The sequence below is a fragment of the Ochotona princeps genome, chromosome 7 (assembly GCF_030435755.1).
Source record: "Ochotona princeps isolate mOchPri1 chromosome 7, mOchPri1.hap1, whole genome shotgun sequence".
In the NCBI taxonomy this organism is placed as follows: Eukaryota; Metazoa; Chordata; class Mammalia; order Lagomorpha; family Ochotonidae; genus Ochotona; species Ochotona princeps.
Genome location: NC_080838.1, coordinates 68794883 through 68818985, shown reverse-complemented (window position 1 = coordinate 68818985; position 24103 = coordinate 68794883). Strand labels below are relative to the sequence as shown.

The 24103-nt window shown below is 41.6% G+C and overlaps 1 protein-coding gene across 4 annotated transcripts in view; it reads right to left on the bottom strand.

Annotated features, from left to right (window-relative positions):
- RASSF6 (Ras association domain family member 6) overlaps nucleotides 1-19318 on the bottom strand; it is a 51296-nt gene extending 31978 nt beyond the window's left edge. Inside the window, exons 1-3 of one of the 4 annotated variants that reach the window (XM_058667214.1) lie at nucleotides 19074-19316; nucleotides 18904-18954; nucleotides 9498-9599 (exon numbers count right to left, since the gene is read on the bottom strand). In XM_058667214.1, coding sequence (XP_058523197.1) covers nucleotides 9498-9556 — 59 coding nt within the window. In that variant the 5' untranslated portion in view covers nucleotides 9557-9599; nucleotides 18904-18954; nucleotides 19074-19316. Of the gene's footprint in view, nucleotides 1-9497; nucleotides 9600-18903; nucleotides 19005-19073 lie in introns of those variants that run through there. The other 3 variants (XM_058667216.1, XM_058667217.1, XM_058667215.1) reach the window with 3 other exon arrangements.
- Between the last annotated feature and the right edge of the window lie 4785 nt (nucleotides 19319-24103).

Genomic DNA, 24103 nt, shown 5'->3' with positions numbered 1-24103 from the left:
TTCAGGTTTTCTCTGTCTCTCTCTCTCTTTCTTTAAGATTAATTTATTTTTACTGGTAAGGCAGATCTACAGAGAAAGAGAAACAAAGATCTTCCATCTGCTGGCTCCCTCCCCAAATGGCCACAACAGCTGGACCAAACTGATATGAAGCCAGGAACAAAGAGTTTCCCACATGGATGCAGGATCCCACAGCTTCGGGCCAGTCTCCTCTAATTTCCCAGGCCACAGCAGGGAGCTGGACTGAAAGTGGAGCAGCCAAAACATGAATTGGTGCCCATATGGCATCCTGGCACTTGCAGTTGGAAGATTAGCCACTTGAACCATTCCATCTGGCTCTCAGGTTCTCAGCTTCTGGAATCTACCAGATAAGAGCGAAAGGATTAAAGATAAAGGGATAGCTTCATAGTATTCTAAAGAAGTGGTGGTTAGTCAGTAGGTAGAAAACAAGGAGTGCATTCAGACTACTCTAAGTATGAAAACTCCCCAGATGAGAATGACTTGGAACCGTGTCTCTGGATATTGATTAAATATGGAAAGGAAGCTATAAAGTAAAGGCATTTTTCCAGTGTTCATTCTCCTGATGAAAGCAGAAACTTTCTCTAGATCTGACGTCTGACCACTTTTGACTTTACCAAATATTTGCATTTGGTATTTTCCCCACCTTAGCAAATTTTTCGCTCTTAAATGAGAAGAAGCACTTAACTATGCCCTTTGGCTTTGTGTTTGGATTCTAAAGTGCAATACCAAAAAACAATTTTTTTTTTCACAAATTTGCAACCTGTTGTGGTTGGTAACAAGGAGCTGGTGCTACTTTAGACCTTGGTTTCTCTTATCACCAGCAGCTGGCTTCCTAGGGGCCACCCGGGCCATCAAGGGAACAGGAAGGAAAGAACAAGGAAGTCTCTGCTGTGTAATCTGATCTGACCCAAAACACACACACACACACACACACACACAAACAAGACTCACAGCCCAGATACTTTACAAGTTTGTATAATTCTTATATTTTTATTCTAGTCCAAAATAGGGATTTGATGCACTGTTAGATCAAAGTATATTATATAAAAGCCAATTGTTTGGGAACGAACAGATGAAGAAATACTCACTAAGAAAATACTGAAGGAATCTACAAAAAAGAAACCATATGCCCCAAAGACATGGACACATGAATCCCAGTGGGTCACACTCTTGTATTAAATAAAGGATTCTCAACTCACCCTCACAGCAAGAGTTCTGAACTGGAGTTAAAATCACCTGCAGTGTTCATTGAAATGGAGTGTTGTGTTGTACCCCCAGAGTACTGAGGAATCCTCGTAATTTTCATCCCCAACATACGTCCAGGTGAATTGACACCACTATTCAGAAATCACACTTTGGGATTCACTTTCTTAATGACTTAGAAGCTGAGAACCACAGTGATCTTACTCTTTAAAGAGAGAGGAGGGATGGGAATTGGACCTAGCAGATAAGATGCTGTTCAGCACACCATTTTATTTCCCAGTAATAGAATACTGGGGTTTAGCTCCTGACTCCAATTTCCTGCTAGGCAGTGGTGATGGCTCCATACCACTCCATGGGAGACCTGGATTGAGTTCCCAGCTCCAGGCATTGGCATGACCAAGATTTAGTAATTATGGACATTGGGGGAATTAATCAGACAATGGGAGTGGTCTCTCTGTGTGTCCCCCTCTAATTACAGAAAAGGAAGAGAGAGAAAGAAAGATAGGCAGAGAGAGAGGAACAGGGGAAGCCTTTTAATGAGCAGATTGCAGGCTGAAATATGAGATCATTGTAAATAGAACTAAAATAATCACATATAAGCAACCTAGACATTCTAATAGAAAATGTAATAGAGAGTTGTGTTACACAGATAATTCTTTTGCCCTGAGTTATGAAACCATATTTCCAGGTGGCAGTGACGAAGTTACATTAACGTCTGGACTTCATTCATTTAGGCTAGTCTTTCTCAGAAAGAGATGTACAGAGGGATTACTATGCAATGAACCCTGTGAGAGATCCTGGGAGGAGTGGGCAATGACACACAAAGCCTCAAGGCTGTGACTGAACTGACTTTTTGGTAGAGGATGAAATAAATAAATAAATAAATAAATACAATAATTTTATTTAGGAGTAAGTTTTATGAGAACACTAAATCAGAATGATGTGATGAAGTTCTTAGAAAGAGGATGTTGTAGCAGGAAGACTGAACTGCTGAATTGAAACTTCAGTGTGGAAAGGAGCCAGCCATTGAAGAGTGAAACAAGTTCCTCATTTTTTGGTCTTGATTCTGTTTCATCCATGTTTTCATTTTTCTTCTCATTCTTTTCTTGTTCAAGCATTATAGGGATTTTTAAAGTCAATTGAATTGCAAACACAAGCCAAGCTAGACAACTCTTACAGTAGGTGCTCGCTTGCTATAAAGTAACGTCTTTTGTAGTAACAACTGGGACTTTTGTGCATATGGGATCGTGCTTATTCTCTTAGGAGGGGAGACCATCAATCTGTTGTATGCTATGAAGTGTTTAATTCTCTTTGTTGCTGTCTTTTCCATCCTTCAGGGCCTCGGGTAGGGTCTGAGACATAACAGGTGGCCAGTGATTCTGGTGGCCACCAACAGAAGCATGAGCTGGTGACAGGACCTTAGACCTACCACCCCTTGCTTTGCTTTGCTTTTTTCCGTAACACAGCCATGACTCTGAGGACTTACTCACCTTACATTTGATTGAGAATATGCTAAGCAATTTCTTTGATTCCATTCTGCCCATCCTCCACCTGTTGTTCACACTATATAACAAGTCCATGCATGGAACACACCTGACCCATGTCATCTGCTTGCCTTCCAATGGCTGATGGGTAAAAACCTCTCTTTCCTTATGGCACAGGTTAAGTCCTGCTTGGTCTCTCTTGACTTCCCCTAGAGCTTCCTTTCAAATGATGCTTTTCTGTGTTCTGTACTCAGCTATTATGTGTGTGTTGCCACTGCCTGGCCATCAGGATCCTGGGCAGAGCCTCTGTGTCGGGAGTGCCATCCCATCTTAGTTCCTTCCCACTCCATTATACCTCCTTACAAATGCTGCTTTCAGGGAGGAGTCTTACTGGAACCCTCTGTTTCAGCTAGGCCCTCCTTTCCTAGAACTGGGTTGTTCCCTTTCCGAACACTTAACCTCAATTTGCTTGAGGTCTTTAGACCTGTGATTCTCAAAATATGAACTGTAGACCAGCAGTACCTGTACCACTTAAGAACTTGGAGCCATTTGAATTATATAGTCTGGGGGCAGGGTCTAGGCACCTTGAGTTGAACAAGCCCCTCTTACTGATTCTGAAGAAAGCCCATATTTAAGAGCTGCAGCTTCTGAAGGCAGAGTGCATGCAACTAGGACTCTGCTCTGTCTTTTCTCACTGTTGTACCGTTTAGCTGCTCTTCTGGTATACTTACAGCTCATGTTGAAACCAAATCTCTGTAATGTAAAAGCAGGACCCAGACACTCCCAAGGTGTCCTTGACTACCTTTTAGCTGAAAGAATTCACTGACTTCAGGGAGTAATCCAGCTGGCTGCAAGCTCTAACAGGCCAACTCAAGGAGTCATTTGGTTCTTCCAGAAGATGGCCAGTGTTGTCCTGCAGATCTGGGAAGAATGTAACTGCTACCTTAAACTAACTCCCAGACCAACTGGAGCAAACTGGCCATCATGGCATCACTAACCAATCAGAAAAAGGTCACCAGCTCCACTAACCCACCAGGAACTTGGACATGGGCTGATTACATACCTCTCTGTCCCAACTTCATTCTGTAAGATCCTTCAAACAAAACTCCTCAGGGAGTCTGGGAATTATGCAATAACTTCTTGGTTCCTTGCTCTGCATGTTGCAATAAATATCTACTTTCTTCCAACACCCCAATGGCAGTGATTATTAACCTTCGACATGTCATGTGAGTGGATTCAGTTTGGGGTTTTATGGCAATGCATCCAATCAGTTTAGAGTGTTGTTCAGTAATGCTATGCTCTCGAAGATAATTTATTTAGGTAATAAAATGGAAAAATTGAATGATGATCTTGGAGGGGTACTGTCACCTGCGTAGCTAACACATACAAAATTTAGGTAGATTTTATACAAATGATATGTTTCTGGAGCCTTTGAATTTCGATATCAACAGACTTTCTATGGAAACATTTTCAGTGTATCTTAGAATAATATTATTCTTATAAACTGACTGAAATGGTGAAATAGATATTTCCAGAGTAGATAAATTTTACTAGGAATCAGTCATGCTGATATGCTCAAGAATAATACCATTAAGTACTTATCGAAAAATAACAGAGATAAAAGAAAGAAAGCTGTATAAATGTATTGTAACATATGTGGAAGGTGACATTACTGTGACATAGTCGCAGATGTGTTACTCATTTTCTTGTAAGAAAATTTTCTGGGATATTCACTGCATCCTCCATTATGAATACTGTGAATTTGTAAAAAACAAAATCCCAATGCCAAAAAATCCTGATTTTTAAAGGAGATAGTTCTAAATATGTTTCAAATCATTTGCCCCTTGTTAACTTAAAAATCCTCATTCCTTGTAAAAATACTCCTGCAAGTGCTCCTTCATCCTTTGCTAAAGACAGAAATCCAATTGCCTTCCAGGGAGTGAGGCTCTCTCTTTTATGGAGTCTCCTTCAGAACTCACTGTGTATGCATTTGTGTCTCTGACCAGAGAGGACCCTGGAAGGAGCACCTAGGCAAACACTGCCCTCTGGCTCCCTGGGCCAGGTAGGAGGCAGCCTCTGGGAACACTGGCTCTTTGTGTTCATGCTTAGTGGTGCAGGTGGCTGGCTTCTTTGTTGAAGCAGAAGCTGCCGGCACTATACTTGGAAAGAGAAGCTGTTTGGAAGAATGTACTTTCTGCTACACTTTATGACACCAGGTTAATTAAGCTTATTTGCTGCAGATAGGAATGCACACGTGCCTTTGGGCTGCTGTGAGAAGAGGCACAGCCTGCAAGGCTTGATACTGGATTGCCAACAAGTAGACAAAGCCCAACAGGCTCTGAGACCGAAATCTGATCAGCATTCTAAACTAGATTTCAACTTCTGGTTTAATTTTGTTTCTAAATGCACAGAGATGGCATTTCCTCACTGCTAAAGTGCCCTGTATTCATCCTACTACCTGTACAGAAAGTGTTATGAAAGCAACCATAGGGAGCTTTTATGAAATGCAAACACACTGAGCACCCCTAGACTACTTACTGGGTGAAGCAATGGAACAGTGATGACCTCAGGCAAGAAGGCAGCAATAGGAACCTTGGCCATCAGAACCCGAAGCTCACCTGTGCCAACACCTTTCCGTAGTAAGACAAATGTTAGGTTGCCAATGGTGCTACTAGTATCAGGACTTTTTGTTTCATTAAATATATCTTATTCTTATGAAACTTGTTGAAAGCCAAGTTTCAATTATGTAAGTTCTACGTTATTATTTGTCTTTACATATTTCTGTATGGGAAAAGAAAATCCCCCAGGAAGTTGGTATTATCTCTCTTGTGTACCAAAACATGTCCAGTATATAGACTAAAAGAACAACTTGTTAAGTGAATAAATGAGTGAGGAATTGCAAGAATCATGTGTATTGGCTGTCACTGTTGGTATTTCTTTCTGGCAACACATTTGCAGAGATTTTTTTCTGGGTCCAGGAATTTTGTTTGTGTCAGAAAGTCAGAAGTTCATGATCCTTTCTTTTTGAGCAATGGCCCAGTATGGTTTAGAGTCTGTGGAGAAGGCAGGGGGGTAGAGCCCAGGGCCTATACTGCTAAGGAGTAACTTGACGGAGGATGCGGGTGGCCCCGGGGCCAGGATTTGAGAAATGCTCTGTTTGAATCTGGTGTTTGTGTGGTATGCTGTTGCAATATCGAACTCTGACTTTTGGAGCCCCAGTGAGCATATGGACTGTAGGGCATGAAGGCCCAGGCTCACAGAAATGAGATCCAGGCTTCCTTCTGCTGAGCCAAAATATAACACAAATTAAGGGTCAGTGGAATCTCAGAGACATTTTTGAAACTGTCCTCTAAAAACTGTAGTTTCACTGCAACCTACTTTGCTGCAAATAACAAGATGCAAATAGATTCACAACAATTGTTGTCTTTTCTTCCCCTCCAATGCTGATTAGTAGGAACTATTACCAAAAAGTATTTTCAGAAGTAAAGAAAAAAAAAAGAGTGCTGGCTTGAAGGCTGTTTAGTTGGCAGGATGACTCAACTGGCACGCCACATGTTAACTGAGTGGTGCGACAATGCTGTGCAAACTTATCTTTCAGGTGCAGCTTTCATGATTTGGGTCAGTTTAAAAAAATCAAGTTTCTCACAGGAGAAAGCTATAAAATGTAAATCTTTATATTAGAATCCTGATTTTTAGAGGGTGGAAAAGAAGAGGAGAGGAGTGAGAAAGGGAGGTTGGATAACGGATATTAAAGCAGAATTAGCTGGAAGGAATAATTTTTGAGTGTTCCGCAGCAGGGATGGGAAGGGGAGATCAGAGTCACGTAATTTTAAGAATAGAGGAGCTCAAAGGCTCCCCAAAGTAGGGCAACGGTCAGCTGATGGAAGTGTTGATTGTCTTGTTTTGATTAGTGCTTCTGCTGATGTATCACACTGTACCCCATAAATCTGTACAATTATACATGTCAAAATAAAATTTTAAATGTGTTACTGTCATAATAAATAACACTTTATGAAAGAAACTTGGACCATTTAAAACTACCATCTGCTGCTAGTATTTTTCCAGCTGACTCCTTTTAGCTACAAGTAGACTTGTATTTGCGCTGAGCAGCTCACAGATTGTATGTGCTGGTTTTATTTTTCACGAATGTTCGAAAAGAAAAAAAAAGCAGTCACCCATGTTTTACTTAATATCATCATGTCCCATACAAAGCCACCTCAAACTCCAAAGATGGAAAAGATATCTAAGAAACAAGAAAGGCCAGAACAGGAGTAAATTGGTGACATTTTTAAGAAATGTGATTTGTAGCAATAACAGCACGTTGATTTGTACACTTCAATCCAGTAATTGTGTTTCTGTATACTAGCCTCTGTGTTCCAAAAAACTGAAGCCACAATGACAACCAAAGCTTAGGGAGCAATCACATTCTGGTGTTTCTATCATCACTGAATGGAACAACGTTACTAAAATCACGACTGGGGAAGATTTTTTTAAGGTACACAAAATTATTTGTAATAGAATACCAGTTGTATAGTTGTTCATTTGCTTAAAATGGTACCCTTAGATGATCTAAAAAATTAAAAATTAAACCGTGTATTTTCCTTTTTTCCTGAGTGGTAGGTGTATATTCTTTTTATTCATAACATTTATATGTCTCTAAGTTTTCCCAGCTTTTATAATTACATTACCATCTATAAAATGCTGGTGATTATCATGATATTGCAATTATACAATAATCATAGATTTATAACAATTATTATATTATTAATTAATTTTCAATTAATTATATTAATAATTTATTATTGTTATTATTTTATTGGAAGTCAGATATATAGAGAGAAGGAAAGGCAGAAAAGAAAGATCTTCTGTCCACTGGTTTACTCCCCAAGTGACCGCAATGCCTGGAGCTGAGCTCATCCAATGCCAGGAGCCAGGAGCCTCCTCTGGGTATCCCACATAGGTATTGGGTCCCAAGGCCTTGGGCTATCCTCGATGGTTTTCTCAGGCCACAAGCAGGGAGCTGGATGGGAAGTAGGGCTGCTGGGGACATAAACCGACACCCCGTAAAGGATCCTGGTGTGTGCAAAGCGAGAACTTTGGCCACTAGGCTACCATGCTGGACCCAGAAAGTAAATATTAATAAGAACAAATACATAAGCAATTATAGAGGACTGACTAGAACCTAACTGAGGCTCAGGAAGGATCTCAGAGGGAGAGTGAGGTACTGGGATTCAGGAACTGAAATACTAAAGAGAAAACAATGAGGTGATCTGGAGACTACCAGGGTTTCAAGCAGGTGTCTACTTCCACGAAGAGCAAGACATGTTATTATATAGAGGTAGTCAAGGAGAGAAGGTAGTTATGCAAGATGTGGTGTGACAATCAATCGACTTCCTAAACTGCAAATGAAGTTGCTCTGAAGCCATTTGGAGAGTCAGGATATCTATGATGATGATGAAGATGGAGGAGGTGATTTGCCTGGTGATTAACATGCTAAGCATGGATTGGATGTGAGCATCCCACACGTGAGTAACCTGGGTTTCATGTCTGACCCCCAGCTCTCAATTCTAGCTTCCTGGCAATGTCACAGGTAATGGCTTAAATGTTGGAGCCTCTGCCACCTGCAAGAGGGACCTGAACTGAGTTCTTCACTCCTGGCTTCAGTTCAACCCAGCCTTACCTGCTGCAGACATTTGGGAAAACAGTAAATGACAGTGTTCTCTCTCTCTCTCTCTCTCTCTCTCTCTCTCTCTCTCTCCTCCCTGCCTTTCCGGCAAATAAATAAATCATGTGTAAAACAGATGAAAGATGAAGTTGGCCTAGCAAAGCTGAGGATTCAAGAAACCTGAGAAACTCCGAGAACCAAAAGCATGGCATACAAAACAAGAAAGATCCCCAAGAACAGACACAACCATATCTTATTTGTCCTTAGGGACTTTTTTCCTTCATTTTTATTTCCTTTTGCTTTTAGGAGAGAGAGGTGCTAATTCATGGCATTGTCAGTGAGGCAGGGAACAGTGACGGGGATGCCTGGTAGCTATGGAGAATGGATGCTGGGTTGACCTCAGGGAATGTCTGAAGAATTGAGAAGAGAAACCAGCACATCCCCAGTAGGCGCAGCTGCAGGAAGCTGAGGGCACCGCTTCTCTGGCCAGTGAGTGCACGTAGAACCTGTCTTACATTGGATGCTTTCCCACTCTTCACTTCCAGTGCTTGTCGCTCCCTTTCTTCATTTTTATTCTCCACTCACCTTCCAGCATTTATTTACATATTGACTCTCTCCCCCTTTTAGGCGATATCCCATGGAGAAACTCCCCGAACAGCCCTTTTTTGGCTCATTGCTGGGTTCTAAGGATCCATGACAGAATCTGTCCGTAAGCATTTGAGGAATGCATAAATATGGCTTCAATATTTGACTTTGTGTCTTCTCCCAACCTCTCATAATTCACCCTTATCTTCCAACTGCGGCTTTCATTTCATCCACGGTCACATTTGTTTTTTTCTGGTTTCCCACTTCCAATCCCCTATCACGTACATCTACTGCTCTCTACCACTTCTTTGCTTTCATTTCTCTTCCCATTGCCTATACATGTTGGGTCCTGTGCTATTTTCATTACTTCGTCTTTTGGCTCCTCCGTCTCAGTTGTCCCACCAGAGGGAAATCGATTAGGAGGTCTTAGCAATATGCTTTTTTAACTTCTCAAGTAGCATTCTAAATGGTGATTCATAGTATCGGTCTGGTTGACCATAAAGTTCAGAAAACCTTGAATTTTTTAGTAAGTGTGTGATTACCTGGTTATGAATGTCCTGTCGTTGATGAAGATCCAAGATGGGTATTGCTGAGCCAGCATGGTATGGTCGTCTCCCTGCTTCCTGAGACGGTCCAGCGATGTCCTAAACATTAGAATGGCACAAATGATTTATTTCTGCGATGCATTCGTACATTGCTTCCTGATTTAGGTAGATTATTTTGTTGCATCTATTATGCAGAGTTTTTAAGTAGAGGTTCACATGCAAGTAAAAGAGGGAGAAGTGTTTTGTCAGTGAAAAACTCCAAACCAGAGGCTCAAGGAAAGGGAGGGCTGGGAAGTTGGTAGCTCTTTGTCTGACTTATTTCTACAAAGAAATTTCTCCTTTATGACTCTGTACAAGGAATTATATTTTCTCTATGACAACTTAACCCCAACCAGTTGAACTCTGCCCCAGTTACACAAACACAACTACAGACTTCCAGGCAGGTAAAATCAAGCTCTGGCTTGAAGCTTGATTAAGTGTAACATAATAACCTGCAGTCGCCTTCAGGCACTGGAAACTTGGTCAGACTTGAATAATCTCCTCCTTGATAGGTTCATTTAATTGGCACTAGGGCATGACCAGAGGTTTAACATAGATCTTTTGATTGTTGCATTTTGCATAAATTGAATATTTAGTTGCTTTGGTTTTAAACGATAGAATCATAGGTGTCTATAGCCAGAATACAAAGGTGAACAAGAGGGGCCAATATTGTCGCATAAAGAGGTAAAGCTGTCCCCTGCCAACTGGCAGGATGAAATATCTAGCTTTGGCTTGAGCCAGCCTAATTATTGTAGCTATTTGGGAAGTGAACAAATGAATGGAAGATCTCTCTCCTTTTCCCTGTGTAACTCTGACTTTCAAACAAATATATTTTTTAAGTGAACTGGAAAGCAACTTTTTTCTTTGAATTTTATTCATATAAAGATAATAAATCAGGTGTTTCATACATGTAATTTCTAAATTATTGTTTTCCCTGGTGTGGTTTTGTAAGTATAGGGGTTCCGTCATCCCTCCCCCTCCCTTCCTTTATCTTTCCCCTCCCGCAGTTCCCCCCCATGTTATCATGGTAGTTAGTCCTTTAGTAAGAGTTACTAGTCTAACATTCTGTTACTTCTGTGTATCACTGCATTGTAAGCACGGGCAAAGGTAGTAAACCCAATATCACACTGTCAAGGTGCATTTAACTGATTCACTGGGAGTCCTCCTCTTATTTGGAAGTAGAGATGCAAACTGCAGTGTATCTTCACTTCCCAGGATGCTGGTCTCTGTCATACAGTTCCTCTAGGAGAATATATGCATAAGGATGTTTGCCTATATATCAATTGATCTAGATATCAATTGATCTTATGCCAGAGGGAACATACGATATCTGTCTTTTGGGGATTGGCTTATTTCACTGAGCAAAATAGTCTCTGATTGGTGTTACTCTGTTACAAATGATAGGATTTCACTCTTTTAATGGCTGTGTAGCATCCCATACAGTTGATGTACCACAGTTCCTTGATCCATTCCTTTTTCAATAGGCATCTGGGTTGTTTCCATATCTTCATTATCGTGGATTGTGCTGCTATATAATTTTAAGGGAATAATGATACTTCCCACCCTATATTTCCTTCCTTTTCTGTTACTCCGCTTTTCATTTTTTATTTTTCCTTTGATTTTTTTTGCAACTGAATGCTTCTGGTTTACTGTATAATCAGAAGCTTGATCCTCCAGTAAATCAAGAATTCAGTCAGTAGCAAGTAGAAAGGTCATCATTCCTCAGGACTAGGGACAAGGCTGTAAACAACAAGCAAATCTCAAAATGTCTATTTCGTTCTTGCACATTATATTATTTTGTACTCTGTATGTTAGTTAACACAGATCTGGGACATCATGTGATATTTATCTTTCTGGAGATTAGCTTATCTCACTAAGAAACACAATGTTCTTTAAAAAGAAAAATAAAATGAAGGAAAAGAAAAGATGAAGGAGGGTATGTCTTCTTTCTCCTTTAAAACCAGATTATTTTTAGGGGTGAAGATGAGTGAAAGGAATTTTATGTCTTAATTCTCTAGAATACCAGGGAAGAGAGTAGGAGAAAGAGGGGAAGAAAAAAATGCTATTCTGCTACTGATATATCTTACTGCTACAAGGAATACACTTTAATTACATTTTCCATGAACTTTTGGAAGTAGTCTTGTAGCTACTTTGTTATTCACATCAGGCACCTTGTATTAGTCTCTAAGGTGAATGCTACACTGAGTCTCCACTTTCACCACTCTGATCATCATGTTCTCTTTTTGCTCACACACTATCCTTGGATGTTATTTTTAAGTAATGACATTCAGGCTTTCTGCAATTGCACTTATGTCTACTTTTCCAAATTAAAGATCAAAGCTGTTCCTCAATTAAATGGACATTCAGCACTACGGAGACTTCTCTCAGCAAGCCTGAGCATCCAAGGAACCTCATCACTGCAAATTTGGATTTCTGCAGCACTGCAGTTTCCACTCAGTTGTGATTTCTTTAAAGTCTCCCATAGCCTTTTCACCTACACTATTGTGATTCATATGACCATTGTTGGTTTTTGCATGATTTCCTTTGCTGATGCCATCTCCCTGCTTTGAATGAGATCACATCTTCTTGGTGGCAAATCTTGGCAGTGGTCATCCTTTTGGGCACCTGTTCATGGAGGATGCTTGGAGTATTCATGCCAGAAAGAATAGGGGCTTATCCATCCCAGTCAAGTGGCTCCAGAGGTCAGAAACTTCTGGCATGTCAGTTTGTCATGGGAAAGAAATACAGCAGGTGCTTCATGAGCCCAGGGTGTTCGGTTTGCACAACTCTTACTCTAACTTCTAAGCTGTGAGTTTTGAACCTAGATTTTATCCTTAAAACAACTCACAGTCAGGGTTCATAGTGTCCCTTAGAGAGGAGTCGTCATGTCCAGGAATGGCCCTGAGATGCAAACACAACTTCTCCGTTCTGCATTGAGATGGCTGATGGTATTGCTTGAATTTACCTTCCCAGCACCTTTCCTTCAACATATCCATGGCCTATACCTTGCCATGCAGTTCATTTCATTTCCTTGTCTCCTTCTTTCAGCAGATTTGGCAGGATGGATTTTTCCTGCCTTGTGAAGATCTTTCTTCTTGCAGCTTTTTCTCAGAGCTCTCCTCTATTTTCTCACTGTCTCACAGGTTTCAACATTTCTGTCTCCTCTGTAGATTCCTCTGCAAGATCTGTAAATGTTGGATAGTTTGAGTGGTCCATTCTTGGCTATCTTCTCTGTCCTTGTTTTCCTCCCAGGGAGTCCCCTCTCCAGCCCATTCTCTCCACTGAGTTCCAGACTCACGTTGCTGCCATAAACTCTACTTAACTAATAGGTATCTCAATACAACATGTCTGCAACAGAACCATAACGTTATGACATTTTCTAGAATTCCCTCTTCCCCAGTTCTTTCCCATCCATCCAGTTAAGCACCAAAACAAAGGCTCAGTCTTGTTTTCTTCATAAATATTCCCATTCAAAAAAGTTCTAGCTGCTCTATTTCCATACATATGCAATCTGAATGAAAAGCTTCCAACTGCCCTGCCACCAGTCTCAGACAAACCATCGTCATCTTTCTCCTGGATTACAGCTTGAGCTTCCTGTCTGCCAAATTCATGTGTTTGAAACCCTATCCCCAAAGCAATAGTGTTAGGGGTGATTTGGACCTGAGCATGGAGCCCTGATAACAAGAGCCCAGGGGGCTGGTATGGCCCTTCCAGAAGGTGGGAACACAACTAAGTTGCCAGTGACCAACTGTTAGAGAGCTCAAGGATTTTCTGAAGAAAAGTCTCCAACAGGAACTCTTCTCATGGTCACCAGTGAAAACTGGCATTGGTGGGCTCAAGTGTTACAGCAGTGGTTCTGTGCTCTGTTCCCTCTCTGAATTGATAAAACCACTGAAACATAAATTACAAGAATGAATGATTTCTATATAATGTCACTGTTTGACTTGTGATCTATGTGAAATAAATCACAGCCGACTTCAGATTTCAGATGTGATGGGAGGATTCCAGAGGCCCTGATTGGTACTCACTGAGCTTTGGCAGAAAGACAGTTGAACAAACTTTAAAGGAGGAAAGTGAAAACAGAATGGAATGCCTGTTCATCAGCAGGACATTGTAACCGAGGGAAAATAATAGTGGGCAGGTCAGATCTAAAAGTGACTCAATAAAATATTCAAATGGTTTAAAAACATGAAAACTAAAAATACAATTTCGTAAGAATCTCATTGCTGTTAATCGTCAAAGTGAGGCATAGGACTACGAATTTACATAGATTTTCCTCTTTTTTCCCATTCACCATAATTTGTAGCAAATTAAAACATGGCAGGACCCTTGTTGGTATCTTCTAGATTAAAAAGACTTGGTAGATTTGAGGGTCGGATCTAGTTTTCTTGAAGGTGTATGAATAGAATGACAGAGGGGTCATGAACAGCAGAGGTGGAGAGTATTGATGGAACAAGAAAAATTGCATCTAGAAGCCTTGTGGTCTTACTCTGAATTTTCCAAGCGTGTTCAAGGCAAAGACATTAGCCGCGAGGCCACAGCACTGGGTCCTGGGTAGAACTATTCTTATAGTGACCACCTGAAAAGGAAGGTGGCTGAAACAAATCTACAACACTTCACTAACAGGACGGATGATATCATTCTGACTAGGTCCTGGGGCCAGAGCTTATGGACTTAGATTGTGTGTGAAATAAGATCACTTATTTAATAGGCTTTATTACCTAGTTTTTCTTTTTGCTCAGGTAGAATGCAGTTTGAAAGACACAGACTTTGTTCAACAATCAAGTGCGGGGGAAATAAATAGCACTGGAAAGTTACTAGAGGATCTAGGAATGAGAGAGCTCAGGAACATGGAGCCAATTGGTGATGGCCAGGGATCTGGGACCTGAGAAATGCCCAGCACGGGCCGGAGCATTCATTGTCCACTTCTCCTCTCTTCCTATCTGGGTGTGGGCTTGCCTGGGCTTGCCAGTTACCTTCTGACCAGAATGAGCTTACAGGAAGTAAATGAACCAGTCATTTCATGTGCCTGTCTGAGCCCAATCATGGAGTTGTGAAACGGTTACTTATTTAAAAGTGGAAAATTTGGTTCACTCCTTTGTATGTCCAGTAAACATTTCACGTGTTCCTTCTCTCTGTTCCAGTGCTGCTTTGGAAGCATAACTGATATCCTTGTATGCAGCTCCTTAATCAGGAGGTTGTTTGGTACCTGAAGTGCCACAGGGCTCACAATTACAAACAACTAAATATATGTGTGCATGTCTATGCACAAATGTCAAGATTTCCTAGCAAAAGTACCTTTCTCTTGCTTTTTAATTTTCATAGCATGTTATCCATAGCTTTCTGATTAAATTCTACTTTCTTTGTTGAATCCTATTAAGTTAATTGATCTACTGGGTCCTTTAGAACAGAACTGCCATTATTTCATTTTCATTATTCCAGACTGAAAAACTGTAGTGGAACAGGGGGCCTTCAAAAATTCTACATAGACTACATATTATGACAAAATGTGCATTTATTTCAAAAAATTTTTTCAGAGAAATAAACTTATCTTTTGATTTCATTTTTTTCCATGAATTTTAAATTTTTTTCAGAAAGGACTTATTTTTTACTTTTCATCTGAAAAAGAAAAAAAGAAAACAGAGAAGACAGACAGAGGGAAATTTACCCACTAGCTAACTCCCCAAATACCTAGAGGGGTCAGGGCTGTGTCAGGCCAAGCCTAGGAGCACACAACTCCCTCCAAACCTCTTTCATGGGTGTGAGGGACCCAGGCCTTGGGCCTGCACCTGCTGCCCGTGAGGGAGCACATTACTGTGAAGCTGACTTGGAGGCAGAACTGGGACTCGAGCCACAATATTCTGATAAGGGATGCGGGTGTCCCAAGTGGCATTCTCTCTGCTGTGCCAAATGCCTAACCTTCCACAAATTTTGTGAAATACCTTTTTATATGCAGGTGCATAGATGAAACATAAAAATTATAGAGTATATTCAGGGAACAGAGATGTACCTTAAAATATGAATGGAGAAATTAGGAGAGGTGAGATTATGAACAATTATTTTTTGATTGCATATGTACTTTTTTACTCATGTACCAGAACATATCTTCCATAAAATACACATATCTACATACAAAATATCAGTAACTTAAAAAAAAGAAAGTATCACATTGCAGCAACTGTGCATTTAAATTGAGTTAAGGCTATATTAAGGGCTTTAAATTGAAATTTAAAAACATTGTATCACCCTCAAGAAACAACAGAAAACTGTAAGTGTTCCTCTCCAAAACAAGGCTATTCTCCCAAAGCTCTGACCTGTAAAGTTGGAGTAGAGAAGAAACTTGGAGTAGACAGTATCAGAACCTAATGCAAGCACATAATTTCTAGGACATGAGACAAAGGATCCATAACCCCATCCATTATCTAATTATTTTTGAGTTGTAGAGTGTTTTTAAAAGACATTTATTACAATGGGATAGAGACAGAAATAGAAACTCTTATACCAAATGGCCTATTCTCAAACAATACCCTCAAAAACCAGCCCAGGCCAGGCCAAAGCCAGGAGCTGGGAGCTTAATCAAGGTCTCCCACTTGGATGGCTGAAACCAAATGGGTCAGCATTAGCAGGAAAGCTCAACAGGGTTTGGGGCCAGGAATTCAACCCTGGCATTGTACTGTGTGAGTGTATCACCACTGTTAGGCCAGTGGGATCTAAAGATGCCAGACCTTTACTGTTCTTTTGGACATGCACACGGCCCTGTGCTTGATTCTGCCGAGTATCCTCACGAAGGTGAAAAAAGGAGGAGGAAAAGCCACTTAAGGGCTTTAGGCATGTTGGCCACTCAGAGGGAGCTGGTGGGTCAGCAAATGCCATCTTTTGAGATGGCCCTTGGCAAACTGCAAGCGTTCTTTGTTTCATCTGAATCAACTTTAAGGTTAATTTCACAGAGATCATGATTCATTGCTCCTGTTCAATTGTTCACTGCAAAACCCTCTTCCAAGCACCATTTAGCAGAATGTAAGCGATGGTGTAATTTTCCTTCAATCATCTATTTCATGTACTAAGGTAATGCCCTCACGACTTAGAAGATGAGGCATGTCCAAGTTCAGCTTCCACAAGCAGGGGCTTTATTTGTCTTGGTTCCTGAAGGTGTTATAAAAGTGAGAGGACACCATAATTTACGGAATTGAACAATATAGACTAGTATTTACAATATAACAGCCCTCTAATGCTAGATTTTCATGCAAAGGGGAGTATACCAGAGTCCCTCATCTAAGACTGTCTCTTCAACGACTCTATATTGGAGTATTTAAAAAGACATAAACTTTTGTTAAGAAGTCCATGTCCTGTACCAATATTGAATTTCCTGTCTACACTGTAATCAATGAATCTCTAAAAGTAAATGAGCTGTTAACATTAGGTTTCTACTTCAATTAGAAGTACAGGGTGTTTCTTATTCTAAGAAATTAACAGAAAGATCAGCCATAAAACTCTTAATTTTATATTAAAAACACTGTATATGCATGTTGCAATATTTTGACAACAATTGGGAAAGTTGGTTTTTTCTAATCACTGTTGATTAGTTCACCCCCTCTCTCTGACTGACCAAATCATGTCATAATTCATCATAAAATGTTACATGTATTAGAAAAGTAGAGTACATATGTATATGTATACAGATATATAATCTCAATTTCAAATATGGTTAAATTGATCTCAAGTTGGGGTTATTTACTGTTCTCTATTTATGCATATGTCTTTCAAGATAAATAAAATTCAGACAACCTGCATAAGGAGTTCCAATAACATATACTTAGTACAAAAGCATATTTCCTCTTTTCAAAATGTTAAATGAATACAGATACTCTAATTTATTCAGTTGTAAGCTGAACCACACTGTAGCCCAATCAGACCCCAGAAGACAATAAAAAAAGTGAAGTTCAATCAGGTTGACTTTAGAATTTCATTTGCAATTTTTCTGTCAATACCCCCTTACTAGAAGACTGGAGAATTCAGCTCTGTAATCCAAAAAGTAATCCATCAACACATGACAATGTTAAGCTATAGGTTAATAGGAAAACATTTAAGTGCTTCATATTAATAAAATAAAAAATATAAAAATGACGCCAGTGAAAACAGCTAGTCACCGTTACCTAGTTTGTTCCCTTCTCAGAGTTAGCAGTATCAACAAAATCAGCAGCAACATTGTTAGTGCCTTTTCAAGTAACATTTTCCTGGTCTTTCAAGCTTATGCGGTAAAGACTAACCAAACTTGGCCAACTTTTCTTTGATGTTCGCTGTACACAGACATAAACAAAAGCTGGAATCATCCTAATATACGCAGCTGAGCATGTGCTACAATATAAAACACAGCCCATGTGGTATATTTCAAGTTATTCAAAAGCAAGCTTTCTGACAAAACCCACAGGCCATGGGTGGGACTTTTGTGCATTTTTTGTTTCATGCATACTCTTCCAGCATACATTTTTATTCCCCTTCTAGAAATAACGGATTGATACACACACACACAGACACACACAGTTTTGTAAAATAAGTGACTCAGTATAGCAAAGACACTTGGTCACACTTGTCATATTCTGTTGGAAAAGTGGCAAGAAACCAGAGAAGTCCATTGTCACTCGGAGAGGTGCTGTGCCTGCTTGCCACCTGCTTAATGTGTCCCGGATCTACTTTCTGGAACCAATTCAATACCAGCACCCAACGTAGTAGCCTGGTCTCCCAGCTCAAGTCACCCTTCTGGATATGTTCCCCTGGGAAAGCTGCTTATTTCTTAATTCCAGAAGGAGATACCCTTTATACAACAGCTGCAGGATGAAGAATTCCCACGGAGCCCTCTCTGGTAGGATGTCTGTTTACAGATGACAAACTTCAGAAGATCCTAGAAGCTATGTAAACTGCAAAGGGGCAAACTCTGCTACACAGCAAAGCCAGAATTGGAGCTGTGACTTTTCTGCTTTAGCATGTGTAACTTCAGTTTACACAGTCCCGTGTAATTATTTATGATCATTTTTTCATGGAAAGGTGAAGCCTGAAATTACGTTGGAAATCTTTTTCAGTTTTCTGGAGGTGACTTCTATGCCCTTTTGTGAAAACAAACAAAGGTTTAGCTTCGTCCTCCATGAAAAGGATCTTGCCAGCTTGAAGTTTCACAGGCTCAGACCACCCAGAGAGTGAGGGTGTCATCAAGAAGCCTAGCTTGTTTGCAAGCGGGTGCGACCAGGTGCACTTCCAGGTAAATGGCTCCCGGGGTGGGGAGAATAGGGAGGAAGGCCAGGACAGACACACTCACTCCACCCCTCTGCCCACTCACTCCTGCTTTCCCCACCCTCCCCCACCGCCTTACCTTGATCAAAACTGAGTATTCTGAGAAAGTTAATGTCCGGGGTTCAGCCTGCTGAAAATAGCTCGCGTTCATTCAACTCTGGAGCCTTGGATCCTGCTATCTAAGAACGCCTTCCTCCCTACTCCAGGCGTGCCCTTCAGGGGTCCTCTTCCCCATCCATGTGTGTTCACCTGCTGTTCACACTGGGAACCCCACCCACAGGTGTTGGACTGCACTCCTTGCGAAGACGGCGTCGTCCGGGATTGGGTCAGGAGTTCTGGCTGCTTGGCGTCTCTGGGTCCTGGGCTTCACCGGGGATCCACCTGCAGGCAAGGTCCGAGGCCAGTGCAGGCGGAGCCCGGCGCGCGGCTCCTCCCTGAGCCTGGCGTAGGCTCTGTTTCCTGCCTCCCGTAGGTCCAAGGAAGAACGGTTAATTATTAGTCCTTTTGGCCTCAGCAGGGAAGTGCAAGGAACCTGAGCCTCTCCTTGCGCCTCAGTGCATGTTGGGAGTGTTTACTTTCTTAGGAGCAGCTGCTGGGTGCGCTTCACTGATGCTGGCCACAAACTTCTTGGCAGCGAACTGACACCTGCTGAAGGCTTGGGCCACGCAGGGGCACCACACGCATCTCCATTCTTAGGTCCGCGGGGAGCACAGAGGAACAAATAGGAAAGGGGCAATGACACCAGCGCGGAAGGAATGCATGTGTTCCCATATCTTTCTTCTTCACCTTTGCTTGGAATTGTAAATCTGTCTGATTTTACGTCCTTGCTCTCTTCCGACTCTGTTTTACTGCCAGCACCTTTACCCCCAGAGTGGAGTTTTTGCACCCCAGGGTGAACCATCGCATCCTTCCGCCCCACCTCCTTGGAACTGTGATGCGGTGCTTTTGGTGTACACCTCAAACATCTGTGCAGTTTATAAGCTGCGTCACAGAAACCGATAGACATCAGCATTTTAATAAAACCGTACTAAAATAAAAACAGTGAAGTAAAGGATCATTTGGTCTTTACCTACTGAACTGAATGAGGGCACTTCATTTTCCCTTGCTACCTCTAGTTCCAAAGGGCTCCAACATGACTTGGAGACTCTCAGATAGCAGAGGCTACCAAAATAGAAAGTGTTTTTATTCTCCAACCCTCATTGTGCGCTCTCTCTTTCTCTCTTTCTCTCTCTCTCTCTCTCTCTCTCTCTCTCTCTCTCTCTCTCACACACACACACACACACACACACCTTTCCAGAATCTCTGTAATCTTATCCTGTTCCTATGCGAACCAATCGTAGACATTCTTTTTAAATAACAGGTTACTTTGTAAGCATAAGCATTAGACCCCCAAGCAGAATTAAAATATGATCTCCACAACCGCAGAGTGGATTTCTGCCCTGCTTCTTGTTTTCATTTCAGACGAATGGAATGACTGACAGTAGCTCTGGATAGAAGCTCTTTAAAGTAGGATTCCATATAATAGAGAGGCCAGGTACTCTGCCTATTTAACCTGCTTTGTCTGGAGACCAGTATCTATCAGAATTGACATTCCTTGGGCAGATGGATTTATTGGATTGTGATAAAAAGTTTACAGTCTTACACAAGAATAGAGGTGGATGTTACCTGGGGCTACTTGTGGATGTTGGTGTGGTGGCCTGTGCTGGGCTGGTCATCCTGGGTGTGTGGCTGATAGTGATGACTAACAGGACTTGCAATGTTATAGCTGCAGGGCCCAGAACACCCTGCTCACATTCGTGCCCTACCCTCCTTTTCTGGATACTGACGGGATGATTCCTTTATCACCAGGACCAAGGCTTTTTCCTTTGCATTTCTTACCTGTGGGCATCGCTGAAGCCTCCCTTCGGATTACGGCTTCCCAACTGGGTTCCCTCAGTGCCAGTGTAGTTCTTATTCTATGATATAAAAAGTATTTCCTTGTACGTGTACAATATGGAAAATCTGAAAACACATTGAGGTTGAGAGGGAAAAAAAATCACCTAAAATCTATCTCAACTATAATTATTGTAAGTATGGCGAATGTGTTTCTACAATATGATTTAAAAACATATTTATGCAAGGTGGACAAATGTGTATTTCATATATATATAAATTTAGGAACTCTGCCTTCCCTCCTGTGCACAGTTCTCCCCTCCTTCCTTCCTTTCTGATTTTTTCTTTTATTTTTTATAATGATCTATTTCAGTTTATTTTATAATCTACAAACTTAATGCTCGGTAAATGAAGAATTCAACAAATAGTCACAAGGGAAAAAAAATTGTTACTCAAGGGAACAAAGGCTGTAGACAACAATTAAATCTCAAAATGTAAATTTTGCTCATATACATTACATATCCGTGAACTCCGTGCATTAGTTACCAGAAATCAGAGAAAACTTAGGATATTCTTTGACATAGTTTTGATTGACTCAATTTCTGTACTGTACTTCTATATTTACTGTGATGTTCTTATACATTATTGCTTTATAACCTGCTTTTATCACATGAAAATATATTGAACGTTTTTCCATGTGTCAATTTGTTTCTACAATGTAATTTAAATTTTTTTGCCAGTTACATATTTTCTTTTAATTTGAAATAGAGACAGAGAGATTCTGGGTCACTTCCCAAATGTCCACACAACAGCTGAAGTTGGCCCAGGCTAAAAGAACTCTGTTCTCATTTCTCCTGTGAATGGCAGTACTCAAGTGCATGAGCCATCTTCTACTGATCCCAGGGATGGATGCTATCAGGAGGCTGGGGCTTGAACGAGGCACCTGACATGAGTGTGGCCTGCCCAAGCTCCCATGCCAGATGCCCACCCTGCAATGTGACTTTAGACCATACCATACAAAGAAGCCGTTATTTATTTAGTCAATCTCCTGTAGTGTGAAAGTTACATTTCTATAAATAGAATATATATATATATAAGAATCATGCGTATACCATGACTATGTTTTTTTATTTTTATTTTTATATATTTTTTCAATCATCTCTTAATTTACTTGCATATTCCATTAGGCCTCCTAAAGTGAGGACACACAAAATTCACAGTCATGGAATGCATACATTAAACACTTAATTCTGATCACATTTGGACGTGAGAAAAACTTAGCCTTTCTTTATATTCAATTATTCCTTTGGCATTCACTGGTTTTTTTTTAATTGATTACATTGCATTGCATTATGTGACACAGTTTTATAGGCACTGGGATTCCCCCACCCCCACCCTCCCCATGGTGGATTCCTCCACCTTGTTGCATTAACACAGTTCAGATTCAGTTGAGATTCTTTCATTGCAAGCATCTACCAGGCATAAAGTCCAGCATTTTATTGTCCAGATCAGTTCATCAGTTTCTTGGGGAGACCATCTCTTGTCTGAAGGTAGAGCCGGCAGGGTGGTTTTGATAGTTCAACAGATCTGAATTGCTGCCACTCTCACCACTCCAAGCACGATGAGGTCATTGGAGAATCCACTGATTGAGACATAGTCCATCATATAGTCTCCGTTTGCCCAGTATTTTCATTACCAACATATAGCTGAGGTGGTTGATTGACTTTTCTGTCCTCTGTCATTTGATGGTTAGCGTTCTGAGTCCGAAAGCTCAATTGGGGGGATCCCCAAAGAAACTTTGTCTGAAGTGTTCTCAGACCAGATTCTTGTATGTACTAGCAAGTACAGGGCCAGACATAGTCCATTACCCTGATCAGCTGGTGGTTGCAGTTGCTGGGTTGGTTCTGTTTCCATCCCTGTCTTCCACTGGAACCAATGGGTGTTTGCAGTCCAGCCTGGTTCTGCCCAGCACACACTCGGCCCTCACATAAACCAGTGGGAGCTGCAGCCTAGTTGGAGCAACCCACAATAACCCCCACCAGGCCCGCCCCCTACCCTGGTTTGCTAGTATGTGTGGTAGACTAGTACAGTCTGTCCCACATCCCTTTCTGCTCTCATACATGTCAATGGGTATTAAAACCTTGTTCCATCTACCCAGCTCAACTATCCAGCCTTCATGGATGTTGTTGGGTGTCTCTCTGTCTAGCCACTCCAGCCCCTGTCCTAGTTTTCGTGCCTTCCCGTGGGGGGTGGTAACCCAAGAGGGAGGAGCCCACTATTTTCCTCCCAGGCCACTCTCACTCCCAGATTATGCATTCTCCAGGTGGTTCTGTGGTTTAACTTGACAGAACTAGCCCCCAGTGCCAGCTTCTGCCAGCTGATGCTGGCTAAGCCCCAACAACCCTCACCCACTACAATTTTGTTTGCACCAGCAGGAATAATCAGCCCAGCCTGGTTTTTCCCTGATCTGGTCCACATGAGGCGCACAGGTGCTGTAGCCCTGCCTAGTCTGGTCTACCCCCATCCCAACTCACACTCTCCAGTGGGAGTAGCTGTTTAGCAAGGGAACCACCTCTTATTCCCCTGCCGGTTCTGCCCCCTCCCTTGCTGGTTCTCATGCATGCTGGTTGGGTGTTGTGGTCACATCTGGCACAGGCGACCTCACCTTGGCATTCTGTGTTGTGTACTGCTTTTGTCACGATCGTACCTGGCTCGACCCACACTCTGTCCTGGTGTTCGGATTTGCCAGTGGGCGACATGAACTGATTCAGCCTGGTTGCCCCCGACTCTTGCCAAATGTATGCCAGTAGGACACTTTCCATGACCTCTTGGCTGTTTCCTTCCATGCTTCTTGCGCTTACCTGCAGGGTCTGTGTCCTGCCAGAGGAATTGCCCGGGCTCCTCTATCAGAACCCCTCCAAGTCTATGCCTTTTAAAAAAAGATTTACTTATTTTTGTTGAAAGGCAAATATACAGAGAGGAAGACACTCCTGCTGATTCACTCCCCAAGAGGCTGCAACAGCCGGCGCTGAGCTCATCCGAGGCTAGGAGCCTGGAACTTCACCTGGGTCTCCCAAGCAGGTGCAGGAACCCAAGATCCTGAGCCATCCTAGACTGCTTTCCTAGGCCACAAGCAGGGAGCTGGATGGAAAGCGGGGCTGCTGGGATTAGAAGCGGTGCCCATATAGGATCCTGGTGCATGCAAGGCAAGGACCTTAGCCGCTAGACCACTGTGCCGGCCGGGCTATGCCTTTTAGATAAGTTTCAGAAAGTGAAACTTTCAGATGGAAGTAAGTGTGCATTTTAGTAATTCCTCTCCTAAATAAAACCTTGCCAGATTTATATTTCTTACTTGTCATCTTTTCTGAACTTTTACCAATCTGAAAGGTAAAAGTAAATTGGGTCAA